General features: G+C 39.8%; 1 protein-coding gene and 1 long non-coding RNA gene across 6 annotated transcripts in view; both read left to right on the top strand.

The window, feature by feature from the left end:
- Window positions 1–1,192: 1,192 nt before the first annotated feature.
- On the top strand, window positions 1,193–2,303 carry LOC144231692 (uncharacterized). The gene is made up of 3 exons (XR_013335147.1): window positions 1,193–1,258; window positions 1,756–1,872; window positions 2,244–2,303. It is a non-coding gene; the product is annotated as an uncharacterized LOC144231692 (long non-coding RNA).
- A 2,842-nt stretch (window positions 2,304–5,145) lies between these two features.
- Window positions 5,146–13,388, top strand: part of CDKL4 (cyclin dependent kinase like 4) — a 45,762-nt gene continuing 37,519 nt past the window's right edge. For 2 of the 5 annotated variants that reach the window (XM_077764236.1, XM_077764235.1), the window contains exons 1-2: window positions 5,149–5,208; window positions 12,924–13,147. In XM_077764236.1, coding sequence (XP_077620362.1) covers window positions 12,980–13,147 — 168 coding nt within the window. In that variant the 5' untranslated portion in view covers window positions 5,149–5,208; window positions 12,924–12,979. Of the gene's footprint in view, window positions 5,209–12,923; window positions 13,148–13,388 lie in introns of all 5 variants that reach the window. The other 3 variants (XM_077764237.1, XM_077764233.1, XM_077764234.1) reach the window with 3 other exon arrangements.

Consider the following 13,388-nt stretch of genomic DNA (forward strand, 5'->3'; position numbering starts at 1 on the left):
AAAAAAAAAAAAAAAAGTCAACCATCATATTTAATTGTCAAACACTTAGAATTATTTCCAGAAGTGCAGCTGGTTTGTATGCTACTCGGGCTTTTTAAAAATATGGACCCCTGGAATCACTCCCTGGGGGTGAGGCCCAGTGACATAATCTTTTTATAAAATTGTACAGATTTTTCAGATGTGCAGCCCCTGTGTGGGAAACACTGATCGACTTGAATTTAAACCAGTTTTCTGAAGATGATCCAAGGATCACATGCCTCAGAATAATCTGATGACCCTTAAAAATGCAACTTTGTAGCTCTACCTAGTAGATTCAGATTAAGGATCTTTATTCACTCAAAAGGAAAAGAGCCATTCACCTAGATGTTGGAAACAATGTATTTCATCTTCATTGAACAAGCTATCTTGTTAGCTAGTTTTTTAGATATTAGTGTTGAAATGAGACTGGTTGTTTCACAGGCCTGTTGCCATCATTCAGCTTGCAAGTGTGCCTCTGATTTCAGAAGAGATCCAGGAATAAAGGACAGTGGGTTTCACCATTATTAGAGATGAAAATGTGTGCTATACAAAATAATAGGTAAGTGCTAGAGTATGACTTGAGGGAATATGGTAAGCGCCCAGTGCTGTGTGCCAGGTGACTATCCTACATGCTTTATATAGATTCTACCACTGGAGTGCCACAACAGCCCTGTGGCTAGGGTATTGTTCATGCCATTTCACAAATGAAACCGAGAGGCACATACATCTTAAATAACTTGCCTAAGAATAAAGCTAATAAGTGGTAGAGCGAGGATTTAAACCCAGGCCACTTGGTTCAAAGTGTATACTCTTTACTAAGTATGGATTACACAGAATACAAGCAGTGTACATATCCACTGCCCTCAAATACACAGAAGCATCTTCCCCCCAGGAAGTTAGATTTATTTCTCCAGGAGTTGGATTCCAAATCCTGATTTTCACTATGTCTTGCAACAAGAGAAATTAACCTGCCTTAATTTACTGTTTCTTTGCCAAAAGCATTTTCTTTATTCAGAGTGTTTTGTTACTAGAATATTTTATTTGCATAACTTTACAACTAAAGTGTATTAAGTAAGTCTAGTCAAAAGTCGTTGCAAAGACTGTGTGTGTGAGATAGTCGATTATTTAACCAACTTCTACTGATCACTTTCAGTGTATCCAGGTACTAACAGATGGAAAAGGCATCATTTCCAAGGTTCAAGGACCTCATTTGGATGAAAACCAATAAATGTAAAGAAAGGTACAAAGGCTGCACCAAATTCTGATTTGGGAAAAGGAAAGCCTTTATGTAGAAAGTTATATGTAATCCAGGTTGTTGATGGATGAAGAGTTTATCAAGTACAGGAGAAACGGGTAGTCAGCTGTAGGCTAGACCTTGAATGCAGGTGCTGGGACCAGTGGTGGAACCGTGATGATAAATGCAGCTGAGTGTAGGGCGCCTGGAGCACAGCAACGGGGGCATGAAGCTAGAAAGCAAGGTTGGGCCTGATGATGGAGGGCTTCCGGATGAGAAAGGAGCTACTCTAGTAGTCCAGAGTTTCAGGAACTTCATAGATCAAACACATGACCATGAAAACGGGCCGCTGGGTTTGTGCATAGGCGATCACCTGTGTCCTTATTGAGAAAATTTTCCATAGCATGATGAAGGCAGAAATGGGTAGATGGGAGTTCTCTGGGAGTAGGCTTGGTCTTGAAGGAGAAAGGAGATAAAGGTTATTTCTGGCTTTGTTTTCTAAGCAAATGAAGGCAACGGAGAACAAGATGAGAAAAAGGGAGCAGAGTGACGCGAAAGAAGAAGGGGAAATAAGGCCAACCTAATTCCGGCATGATGGGGAGCATTTTGTTGATGCTAAAGTATGTATGTGCTCATTAACAATTTTAAGTTCATATTTGGAAACAAGAAGGGTAAGCTTTGGCAAAAATGATATTGTCCAGTGTTCATCACATTATTTGCCTGACTTGCTTCCCCACTGGGTGGCAAATTGGTCTCCTGAATCAGCCCCACATACTACTACCGTGCTTGCTGAGTTATGAAACTGGCAGCAAAGTGCACCACAGCTAATAGCTGCTTGTCTCGGAAAAGCCTCCAGAAGTTTGCCGAAAAGCTATTTGGACAATAAAAGCAGGACTGAAAATTACTAATAACAGAGGACCTGACAAACTTAAGAGCTCTGCCTTGGCGAGGAAACGGCCTCATTTCAACGTTTACGTGTGCTTAATTTTAGTGCTCTTGCGGACTCGGAGAGGAACAGGACTCGTACAATCACAGTGTTGCTGGGAAAGTGGTTTAAATGTGTCCGGAGCGCCTTCTTCAGGGCCCCATCGGGGTCCGAGCCGAAGCCCCTGCTGCGTCCGGACTCCGNNTGTGTGGCCTGGAAGCTGGGCTGCCATTGAAGGGTCGAGGCCTCTTTAGAGACCTGGAAATAAAGAGGACTATCTATGCCAAGCTTCCAGACATGCGTACATATGAAATATAGGGTTTAAAAAAAAAAAAACAAAATTAGTTTCTTGGGTCATATAAACTATATGGACTTCTGGTTTCCTGGGGATTGCTTTCAATTAGTCTGTACTGTCACCAAGACAAGTTTATTAACAGGTGTGTGTACTTCTGAGGTTCTGTAATTCAGGATTGTGTTCCTAAGACGGATGTAGGTGGGTTTTGTAGCCCACCTTCGCGATCCGTTTTATCAAAGAGGAATACTGCAGGCTTGGTTGCACTGGAAACCGTAATAACAACATGGCACGTTGTGACTTGAAGCCTGCAGAATCCAGCTCGGCTGGCCTGGTCTTGAAAAGGTCTCCTTTCCCCCTCATTCCTGACGCCACCGCTTTCACCAGTTTCTTAGAAACCTTAGAAAACTAGTATTTTTTTCACCCCATTACTCCCCCGTTTCTTAATTTTGCNAACGATCTGCCTCCCAGTGTTTCCTCTGTTCCTATGTGCACCCCTTCCTTAAGACTAAGGAAATTAAATAGAAAACTTTCGAAGAATTTAATGATCCACTCAAGTATCTTATCTTTCTGTATTTGCCAGTGGGCCCAAGTCTATATCTGTTTTTGCCTTTGTACACAGAACTTCATGAATTTAACAGATATTTGGTAAATTTTGAAGTCAGGAGGCTTCAAGATATATATAGTCAAGATATATATATGTATATATACATGTATATGTATATAGGATACACATACATATATACATATAAGATATATATGTATATAGAATATACATATTCAGTTGAATATATTCAGTTGAAGGTCACTAATGACTATGAAAAATAGTTTCAACCAATTTCATCTATTCCCTGGCAATAGCTATATCACTGCTTAATCTTGATTTCCTGCCCAGATACTATCTTAAAACCAAAACGCGATTATTTCCTTTGCTTAAAAGAGAATGTCATTTCACATATTTAGTGGAAACGTTAGAGAATAAAATGACGGAGAGACTCCAATCGGTTGAGCGCCTGCCACGTGCCAGCCAATGGGCTAAGAATGCAGTCAGGTGTAAAGAATAATGCGTAAAAAAAGGAGTGGGAAAGTCACGAACACAGTATGTGTGCAGAGAGAGTCTGCTTTTGGGGATTGGGGAAGGCTAAGGGAAAGGACATTTGAGTTGAATTCCAAAGATGAGGATTTCAGGGTCAGACCTCCCCAGCAGTGGCATAAACAGAGACAGATCTGACAATGTCTGGGGAGGAATCAGAGGAGCATTGTGGGAAAGGTCCATTGGGACCTCAAGCCCACAGACCGTGAGATCGTGACCTGAGCTGAAGTCAGACACTCAACCGACGGAGCCACCCAGGTGCCCCGTGGATACAAATGCCTTAACTATTGTTTTCTTCAGTCTCTGGCTCTCTTCATTTTCTCAATGGGTCAGTTTTTTTGAAAAGCAAAAGATTTTAATTTTGATGAATTCCATCTTACCATTTTTTTCTTTTATGCATCATGCTTGTGGTGTCATATCTTAGAAATCTTTGCCTAACTTAAGGCCACAAAGATTTTTCTCTTATCTTTTTGCTAGATGTTGTACAGTTTTAGCTCCTGCATTTTGATCTGTGATGCATTTTGAGTTAATTTTGGTATATGTGTGAGGTCTTTACATTTTTTTGTTTTTATTTATTACTTATGTACACTAACTGTCCTAGCATCATTTGTTGAAAACAATATTCTTTTTTCATTGAATTGCCATGGCATCTTTGCGAGAATCAATTGACACTAAAGAAAAGGGCCACTTCTTGACTCTCTATTCTGTTTCACTGATAACGTATGTCTGTCTTTATGCCAATGCCATATTCTTTTCATTTACTATAACTTTATGGTAAAATTTAAAGTCAGATGTTGTAAGTCTCCCAAGTTTCTTTTTATTGCAGTTGCTTTGGCTGTTCTGGGTCCTGTGAGTTTCCACACCAATCTTAGGCTCATCTTGTCCATTTCTATCCCCCACGAAGAGTCTATTGGGAATCCATTTTTGTTGCTTTTGTTGACTTTTTCTCCCTCCTTGAGTATCAGGAACACTTTCCTTTTGCTTAGCCTCTCTCGTAATGTTTTCATTGAAAACTGGACATTTTAGATAATACATCAAGGCTGGATTCCAGTTTTCTCCCCTGAGGGTTTTTTTTGCGGGTTGGTTTTTGCGTTTGCAACCTGCCTGTATTCCAGAATCTACCTCCTTCCGACTGTGTGACGGTTGGTGTCTGCGTTCCGTGTTTTAATTATTTTAGTCAATCAGCCCTCAAATCTGCCTCGGCGTTCATGTCCCCCAAGACCTTATCAGGTCTTCCCTCCGCCGGCCTCAGCGCTTCCCTGTCAGCCAGAGGTAAGCGGAAAGCCAGCCTGGCCCTTCTACGGCCTTCCGCTTCCACGACCTTCCCATAAATTGTTGGCCAGGCCGCAGCTCGCTCCAGCCGGAACTGCGTCCTAGGGTTTGCAGAGCTGTGGGGCTTTCCCCCATTCGTTGCCTGCTGAATTTGTAAGGGTTTTCCTGGCAGCACAGCCACAGGGTTTCGACCCGTCACAGGCTGGGGCCTCTCCAGCACACCTTCTCTTGGAGTGAGGCTTCCGGCTCGTGGCCAGTGCGCAGTAGCCGCGCTGCACCTGCTGAGCGGAGGGGTGAGGGCAGAGGAGGCGGGGCAGCAGCCCAGGCGGGAAGCCCCCGACTCGCACTGTTCTTAAGGCGAGTTCTAACTCATCGTGAGTAAATACTTCTCCATTTGCGTTTTTTGCCTTTGGTTGCTTTCCAGAGCCCCCAAATTGGTATGCGTTGGTTTGGGTTGTCATTTCAGTTGTTTTGACAATTTCCCCTGGTCTTGTGTTTTAGGAAGAGAATTCACCAACCCCTTCACCCCGCAGTAGTCGAAGTCTGACCCCCGGTGCCTTTTGGGGGGATTTTTAAAATATAAGCTTTATTTCTTATACAGAAACCGCTTTAAATTCTCAACCTTAAACAGGTAAATTTTCATAAACTCTTGTTTTTCTAGAAAATTATCCATTTCATCTAAGTTTTTAAATACATCTTTATAGACACCTGCATGGGGCGCCTGGGTGGCTCAGGCGGTTAAGTGTCCGACTTCTGCTCAGGTCGTGATCTCGCGGTTCGTGGGTTCGAGCCCCACATCGGGCTCTGTGCTGACATCCAGCTCAGAGCCTGGAGCCTGCTTCCGATTCTGTGTCTCCCTCTCTCTCTGCCCCTCCCCCCTCCCTTTCTCTCTCAAAAATAAACATTTAAAAATAAATAAAGATATAGATGCCTGCAGAGTAGACTCATGATTTTTTAAAAAATTGTTCTGTTTTGGTTTATTACCTCCTGTTATTTCTTATTGTGTATATTCGTTCTTTCTCCCCTTTTTCTTGAATATGCTAGTTATAGGTTTATTTTTTTTTTCAAGGAACTAGGATTTGGGTTTATTAATTAGATCTATTATTTCTGTATTCTCTATTAATTTCTGCTTCAATGATATTGTTTCTTGTGCTTTGTGTTGGTCTATTTTGTAGTTCTTTTTTAGATTACTGCATTTACTTATTATTTTTACTCTTTTATCTTTTCTTCTATATTGTTTTGATCCCTGGATTTTTCTTCTTTCAATTTCTATATGTCAGGGTGTCTCAACCATAGCACTGTGAACATTTTGGATAGATCATTCTTTCTTGTGGGGCTCCATCCTGGGATAAATATTTAGCAGCATCCCTGGCCTCTACAGACTATAACAATCAAAAATGTCCCCAGACATTGAAAAATTCCTCTGAGGGCCAAAATCACCCCCAGTCGAGAACCCCTGCTTTAAATGTATCCCATTGATTTTGATATGTAGTGTTTTCATTATTTTTTTTCAGTTCCATTACTTCAGTTTGTATTTCCCCCTTTACCCAATAGGCCTTTAATTGAAGGCTTTTAAAGTTTCTAGGTAGGTCTTTTTTTATTATATATGTATCTTTTAAAAATTGTATTAATTTTTAGTTTGATAGTTTGTGCTCAGAATGTTTTTATAATACTTCTAGTCTTGGGAACTTTATGATATGTGCTTGAGAAGAAGATTTTACATTATCAGAGTATAAAATTCAATATATCTCTCAAAGATCTACCTTATTGGTTATATTGTTTAGGTCTTCTGCATAGTTACGTTTGTGTGTGTGTGTGTGTGTGTGTGTGTGTGTGTGTGTGTGTTTCCATTGGCCTTGCCTTTTCCTGAGAGTGGTGTGTTTCAGTGTCATGATTAATGCAAGTCTCCTTACATGTCCTAAATAAAGCTTCTGCTTTATAACAGTGATTGCTATGTTATTTGGGGGCTGTTGTATCTTTATTGTGAATCGTGGCTTTAAGGATTAAAAACTGCCCCTCTTCTGTTCTACTTAGTGCTTCATATAGCTTTAATTCTATCTTGTCATAAATCTCCTTTTTTAATATTTCCATTTGTCCTGAATATCTTTGTTTGTCTTCTTATTTTTAACCCTTCTGAATCACTTTGTCTTAGATGTATCTCTTGCATATAGCTTATAGTTGAATCTAGCTTTGTGAGCCAAATTGAAATCTTTTTCATTTAATGAATGAGTTAGGCCCACACATATTTATTGATATAACTGATATCAGTCTCTACCCTATCATATTGTTTTATATTATAATTTTTACATGTATAATGTTAACCCTGTGTTCTTTCTCTATGTATTGTGTTTGATTTTCTTAGACTTCTTTGGGTATGTTTTTTTTTTTAATGCTTTCAGTCCGTTTTCTTATTTAACCTTTTATTCTCTGGTTTGTCTGGGTTTTTTTTCAAGTTTATTTATTTATTTTGAGAGAGAGAGAGAATGCTCATGTGTCGGAGGGGCAGAGAGAGAGACTTCCGAAGAAGTCTGACACCCGACATGCTGACAGCGTGGAGCCCGATGCAGGGCTCGAACTCACAAACCGTGAGATCATGAGCTGAGCCAAAATCAAGAGTCAGATGCTTAATTGACTGAGTCACCCAGGTGCCCCTGGTTTGTCTGTTTTTAATGGTGTATTTTACTCCGATCTATTCAGTTATCAATTTATTCTGCTTTCTTCTTTCCCTTCCCATTTTTTAGACATATCTTTAATTGCATTACCTCTACATTGTCAGCACTTCTAACTTTTGTATATTTTTCTCCCACCCCTGTCCCCACCTTTACTTTAGTTGTCAGTTAAATATATTAAATGCTCACCACAAATCTCTTCCTGAAGTTTTCCCAGTCAGCTCTTGGCTGGGTGAAAGTTATCTTCTTGTAGATCCTTTGAGAGGGCTCGTGAATACAATGTTCCTGGAGGGCTTGCGTATTTTAAACTGTTTATCTATGAGTTTGCTACTTGAAGGACAGCTTGTTTGAGTGTAAAATCCTTGGCTTTCAGTTTCTTCTCTTGAATCTCTTGCAAAGGCCGCTGTTGCCCTGTGTTCTCTAGACAAGGCTGATGTCACTCTCATTCTCTTATCCCTACAGGCTATGAGAGTACTTGCTTTGATACTTTTCTTCAAATATGTCTGAGTCGATTGTTCAGATTCAGTTTTCCCAACTACCTGACGGGCCCTTTCAGTATGTGTACTCTGATCTTATTTCGGGGCCAGAAAACTTTCATGGATTATACTTTCAGCTATTCGTTCTGTTCCACCACTTTGTTTTCTTCTTCAGAGACTCTAATTACATGTGTTGGGTCATCTTTTCCTGTCTTCCATTTCAAGCACTTTCTCTCTAAACTCTTTTACTTTTTCTTGATTGTTGTTCTTTTTTAAATGTTCCTTATTAAGTTTTCGTTGGGATCTATTCTCTGATTGCCGTCTTGTTCTTTAGCCTTTATTTCTGAGATGATTTTCTTTTTCTTGTCTTTCTTTCCTGAGTTCAGTCAACTGTCTTTTTGTTGTTGTTGTTGTTGTTCACTTCTGGTCTTATTTGAATTTCTGATTCAAAGTGGCTCTTCATAGCTCCAGATGAATGTTTGGAGATATTTAAATTAGTTTGGAGTGTTGTGTTAGTTTTCTTCATTAGTGAGGTATTTAGTTAGTTAACTTCATTGTTAGGTATTTTGGACATGATTTTCATCAGCTGAAATGTTCCATTCTCATTTCTGTTTTCTTCCCAGAGTACGTTTGTATGGAGACCACTTTCCTCTATTTGATTTCCTGGGCAAGTTTTGGCTTGTAATAGTTGACAGCAATCGTAGGTCAAGAGAGTCCTCTCTGTCACTGTACCAAAGTGCACTTCTTTACTGAGTAGCACTTTCTTTAATGAGTAGCAGTTTTTTTTTTTAATTAGTGGTGAAGAGAAGATTTGCACGCCCATCAGTTTTAGGGTTCTCTTTTGTCTTGCAGGGGCACAAATTTTCCCTCCTGCTTCTTTTACCCTTCACTCTTCAGTCTCTGACAGAGATTGGAGAAGCCTCTCCCTTCACTCTTGCCCTTCTCTTCCCCAGTAGTGTCACACTGACTGATGCCTTCTCAACATCCGTAACTTTTAAGTCCCTTTCCTCTGGTGACTGCTCTGATCCACCTAGACACCGTCAGTATTTTTGCACTTGTGATGTATTTTCTCTTTGTGGGGCAGGGAAGGGACGATTTTAAGTCTCTCCCAGGCCCTTCATTTCCTCTTCTCTTTCCTTTACAGCTTGTCCAAACCCCACCGCATTCCCGCATTCATTCTCTGCAAAGGCTTCTAGTGGGACCCTGAGAACTATCTCTTCCAGAATTTGGAGTTTACTTTTCTACTTCAGTTCTTAAATTCCTCTTGTCTTTCCTGTTATGTTGGAAGCATTTTATTTATGTGTGGGTTTTTTGTTTTTTTTTTTTTAAGTTTTAAAGTTTATTTTGAGAGAGAGAGAGAGCAGGTGGAGTAGGGGCAGAGAGAGAGAGAGAGAGACAGAATTCCAGGCAGGCTCTTCACTGTCAGCACAGAGCCAGATGCAGGGCTCGAACTCACAAACTGCGAGATCATGACCTGAGCCAAAATCCAGAGTCAGATACTTAACCGACGGAGCCACTCAGGCGCCCCGACAGTTATGTGGTTTTATTGTTCTGGTTGCTTTCTACAGCTTTGTGAAAGACACGTGACGAGATTAGAGTTAGGCAGCCATCCCCACCCTTAGCTACCTCAAAGTTCCCCACCAAATACATCTTTACAAACCATTTAGGTATAATGTGGAGCAGGTGTGTGAACTTTGGGTAAGGGTAGAGGATGAGGAAGGAGGCGTTTGGTTTAGAACACACCGATTTTGAAACGATTCTGTTTGTGTAGAGATAGTCATCAAACAGATAGTTGGGCTGCGCCTCAGATAAGAGATTAGAACTTACTGCTTCTTAAAACTCTGGTAGAGTCCTAGGAAGCTGGAATTAAAACCATAAATCCCTTGAGGAAGTTCCTGTTGCGGTCTAACTCCTGTCCGCATGCTCAGACCTATCCTCCAGGAACACAGAAGCACTTTAGAAAGCACATACCATTGGGGCGCCTGGGTGGCTTAGTCGGTTAAGCGTCCGACTTTCACTTAGGTCATGATCTCGCGGTTCGTGGGTTCGAGCCCCGCGTCGGGCTCTGCGCTGACAGCCAGCTCGGAGCCTGGAGCCTGTCTTCGGATTCTGTGTCTCCCTCTCTCTCTGACTCTCCCCTGCTCACGCTGTCTCTCTCTCTCTCCCTCCTAGAAATAAATAAAACATTAAAAAAAAAAAAAAAGCACCTACCATTTGGAGGTCACCAGGTAAAGTACTGGGTTGGTTTTTTTGGGGTTTTTTTTGGTGTTTTATTTCATCATATTCAGAAGTTTGGTTGATGTGACTGAGAAATCTAAATATTAGTCTGAGAGCTCAATCATTATCGAACCAGTTAGAAAAATAAATCATAGATCAATAGATCAAAATATGTGACTAGTGGGAAATAACATAATACATAGACTTAAACCATCATATGTAAGCTTTTTGGCGTATTCGTATTTTCTTCTAGTAACCATAGGGCTTATCAAGTAGGTTAAGTTCACAAATCCACAAAGATCTATACTAATAACTTTCCAAAGCAAATTCCTAGTTTCTACTGTTTTCTTTTCTGTCACCTATAACTAGGCTAAAGAACAAATCTATGCATGCTATATCTGAGCATATTTTAGATAATAATATCTATATTAAAATACAGTATAACTGATAGAGTTTTCAGAACATAATCGGTGATGAATTTTCCATGTGTTATTTAAGTGTGTATGCTTCAGTTTTCTCCCTTTAAGAAGAAAGACAATAGAATCTACCAAAAAAGTTAAAGCATTGTAAAATAGTTCAGTAATAGTCATTTCCCCAGGTAAACATTTCCCCAGGTGTGTATTTCTATGGTGATGAGTGAGAGGAGATGATTTCTTTCTCCACTGAGACATCTGTGGGTGGAAAAGATGTTAGTGAAGTGAAAGAAAGAAAGAAAAAGAGAGAGAGAGAGAAAGAAAGAAAAGAAAGAAAGAAAGAAAGAAAGAAAGAAAGAAAGAAAGAAAGAAAGAAAGAAAGAAAGAGAGAGAAAGAAAGAAAGAAAGAAAAAGAAAGAAAGAAAGAAAGAAAGAAAGAAAGAAAGAAAGAAAGAAAGATAGAAAGAAAGAATACTCATTNATCTGTGGGTGGAAAAGATGTTAGTGAAGTGAAAGAAAGAAAGAAAAAGAGAGAGAGAGAGAAAGAAAGAAAAGAAAGAAAGAAAGAAAGAAAGAAAGAAAGAAAGAAAGAAAGAAAGAAAGAGAGAGAAAGAAAGAAAGAAAGAGAAAGAAAGAAAGAAAGAAAGAAAGAAAGAAAGAAAGAAAGAAAGAAAGAAAGAAAGAAAGAATACTCATTTGACATGAGAAATCGAAAAAGTGGTCACCTCTTTTACTTGACAGTGTATTAATACTAAGACCTGGATAAGATGGTTCTCCAAACTGTGCATGCTTTTGAATTAACCGAGAGGTGGCATAGCCTCGTCATTGAACTTGATCTCTAGAGTGTGACCCCCTGGGTTCTATCTAATTCAGCGTTCTAGCTTCACGTTGCCTCAGTTTTCTCATCCATATAATCGAGTAAAAATAGCACTTACTTCATAGAATGGCTGTGCAAAGTATATGTAATTTTCTTAGGACACTGTTATTTAAGTGCCAGCTCTTATCACTATTAGATTATATTAAGATTCTGCTGGATAAAGTGGGGTGGGATTTTTGAGACTTAGGTGAATTTTTACACTTTTAATTCCTACACTAAATTACTTAGTTATGGTGGCCTTATTTTTACTTAACACATAATCCAGTCACCACAAAATTCACAAATGGGTGCTGCAGGGCCAACAAATTAAATATTTCCATGGAAATCATTATGGAAATGAAAGCATTCATGAAAAATCAGAGAGATCTGTCTTCTTTTTTCTGCTTCTTATTTTCTTTGGGAGCTAAGAATTTAAGGATCTCTTCCTTCATACATATAAAAGCTAAGAGCTGGAAAGATTTTGTCACTGTTTTTAATGGCTGCTTTATTTAACAGTCCACCTCTGCTCTTTCCTCTGTCCACCAGGTGGAAGTCTAGCACTTTGTACCATGTCTCTTCTCAGTTCTTCCTAGCCCTCTAGTCAAATGGGTGAGCAGAGAAAAGAGAAACAATGTATTCAAGAGTATAAACTGTTCCTTCAGCTGGATTTTACAGCATCATATTTTAATCACTTACTTGAGGATCATGAAAATAGACTAAATAAGATTCCTTTCCACAAATTCCTCAATTCAACTGAAGTAAATGCAGACCCGTTATAAGAAACATATGAAGTTTTGGGGCGCCTGGGTGGCTCAGTCAGTTAATGTCCGACTTCCGCTCAGATCATGATCTCACAGTTCATGAGTTCGAGTCCTGCATTGGGCTGTCTGCTGTCTGCCTGTGCAGAGCCCACTTCAGTTCCTCTGTCTCCATCTCTCTTTGGCCCCACCCCACATCTCTCTCTCTCTCTCTCTCTCTCTCAAAAATAACATTTTAAAAAACTTTAAAAAATCAGAGCACCTGGGTGGCTCAGTGGATTGAGCATCTAACTTCAGCGCAGGTCATGATCTCATGGTTTTTGAGTTCGAGCCCCACACCCAGCTGTGTGCTGACAGCTTGGAGCCTGGAGCCCGCTTCAAATTTTTCTGTGTCTCCCTCTCTCTCTGCCCTTTCCCACTCAAGCTCGCGCTCTCTCTCTCTCTCTCAAAAATAGATAAACGTTAGAAACTTTTTAATAAAAAATTTAAAATAAAGACATATATGAAATCTTTCCAGTAGCTCAAAGAGCCACATTAAGACTGAACTAAACTACCAAAAGAATGGTCAAATCTTCCTAGGTGTATTTAAAATTAATTGATGGAAACAAATCTCTGGCATCCTGAGTAAATTGGTTTTATGTCAAAGACTGAGAACATTGTCCTTGATAACTTGATGAAGCTGACTCATCTGATTTTCCAGGTGCACCATTGTGCTGCAAGGCGGTCAACACAGTAACTTAAGTCACCTCAGCCATAATGGAAAAGTATGAGAAACTAGCCAAGATTGGAGAGGGGTCCTACGGGGTTGTATTCAAGTGCAGAAACAAAACCTCCGGACAAGTGGTAGCTATTAAAAAATTTGTGGAATCCGAAGATGATCCTGTCATTAAGAAAATAGCACTAAGAGAAATACGTATGTTGAAGGTAGGTTAACTCTCTCTGTTTATCTCTAACCTCCTGGTATCGGATGAAATATGTATGCCCAAATTACCATTCGAATGAATTTTAGAGTGATAACTGTTTCTCTCGTTGGACTGAAATTTCTTGGTATCAGCAACTATGGAAAATAAGTCGATTAGCACTGATGGACTTTGGCGGCTCTGCTACTGAATTAACTTCCATTCTGTTTGGTTAATATCTACTGTCCTGAGTCCCGTCTTCCCTG

The sequence above is a fragment of the Crocuta crocuta genome, unplaced genomic scaffold (assembly GCF_008692635.1).
Source record: "Crocuta crocuta isolate KB4526 unplaced genomic scaffold, BGI_CrCroc_1.0 scaffold164, whole genome shotgun sequence".
NCBI classification, from domain to species: domain Eukaryota; kingdom Metazoa; phylum Chordata; class Mammalia; order Carnivora; family Hyaenidae; genus Crocuta; species Crocuta crocuta.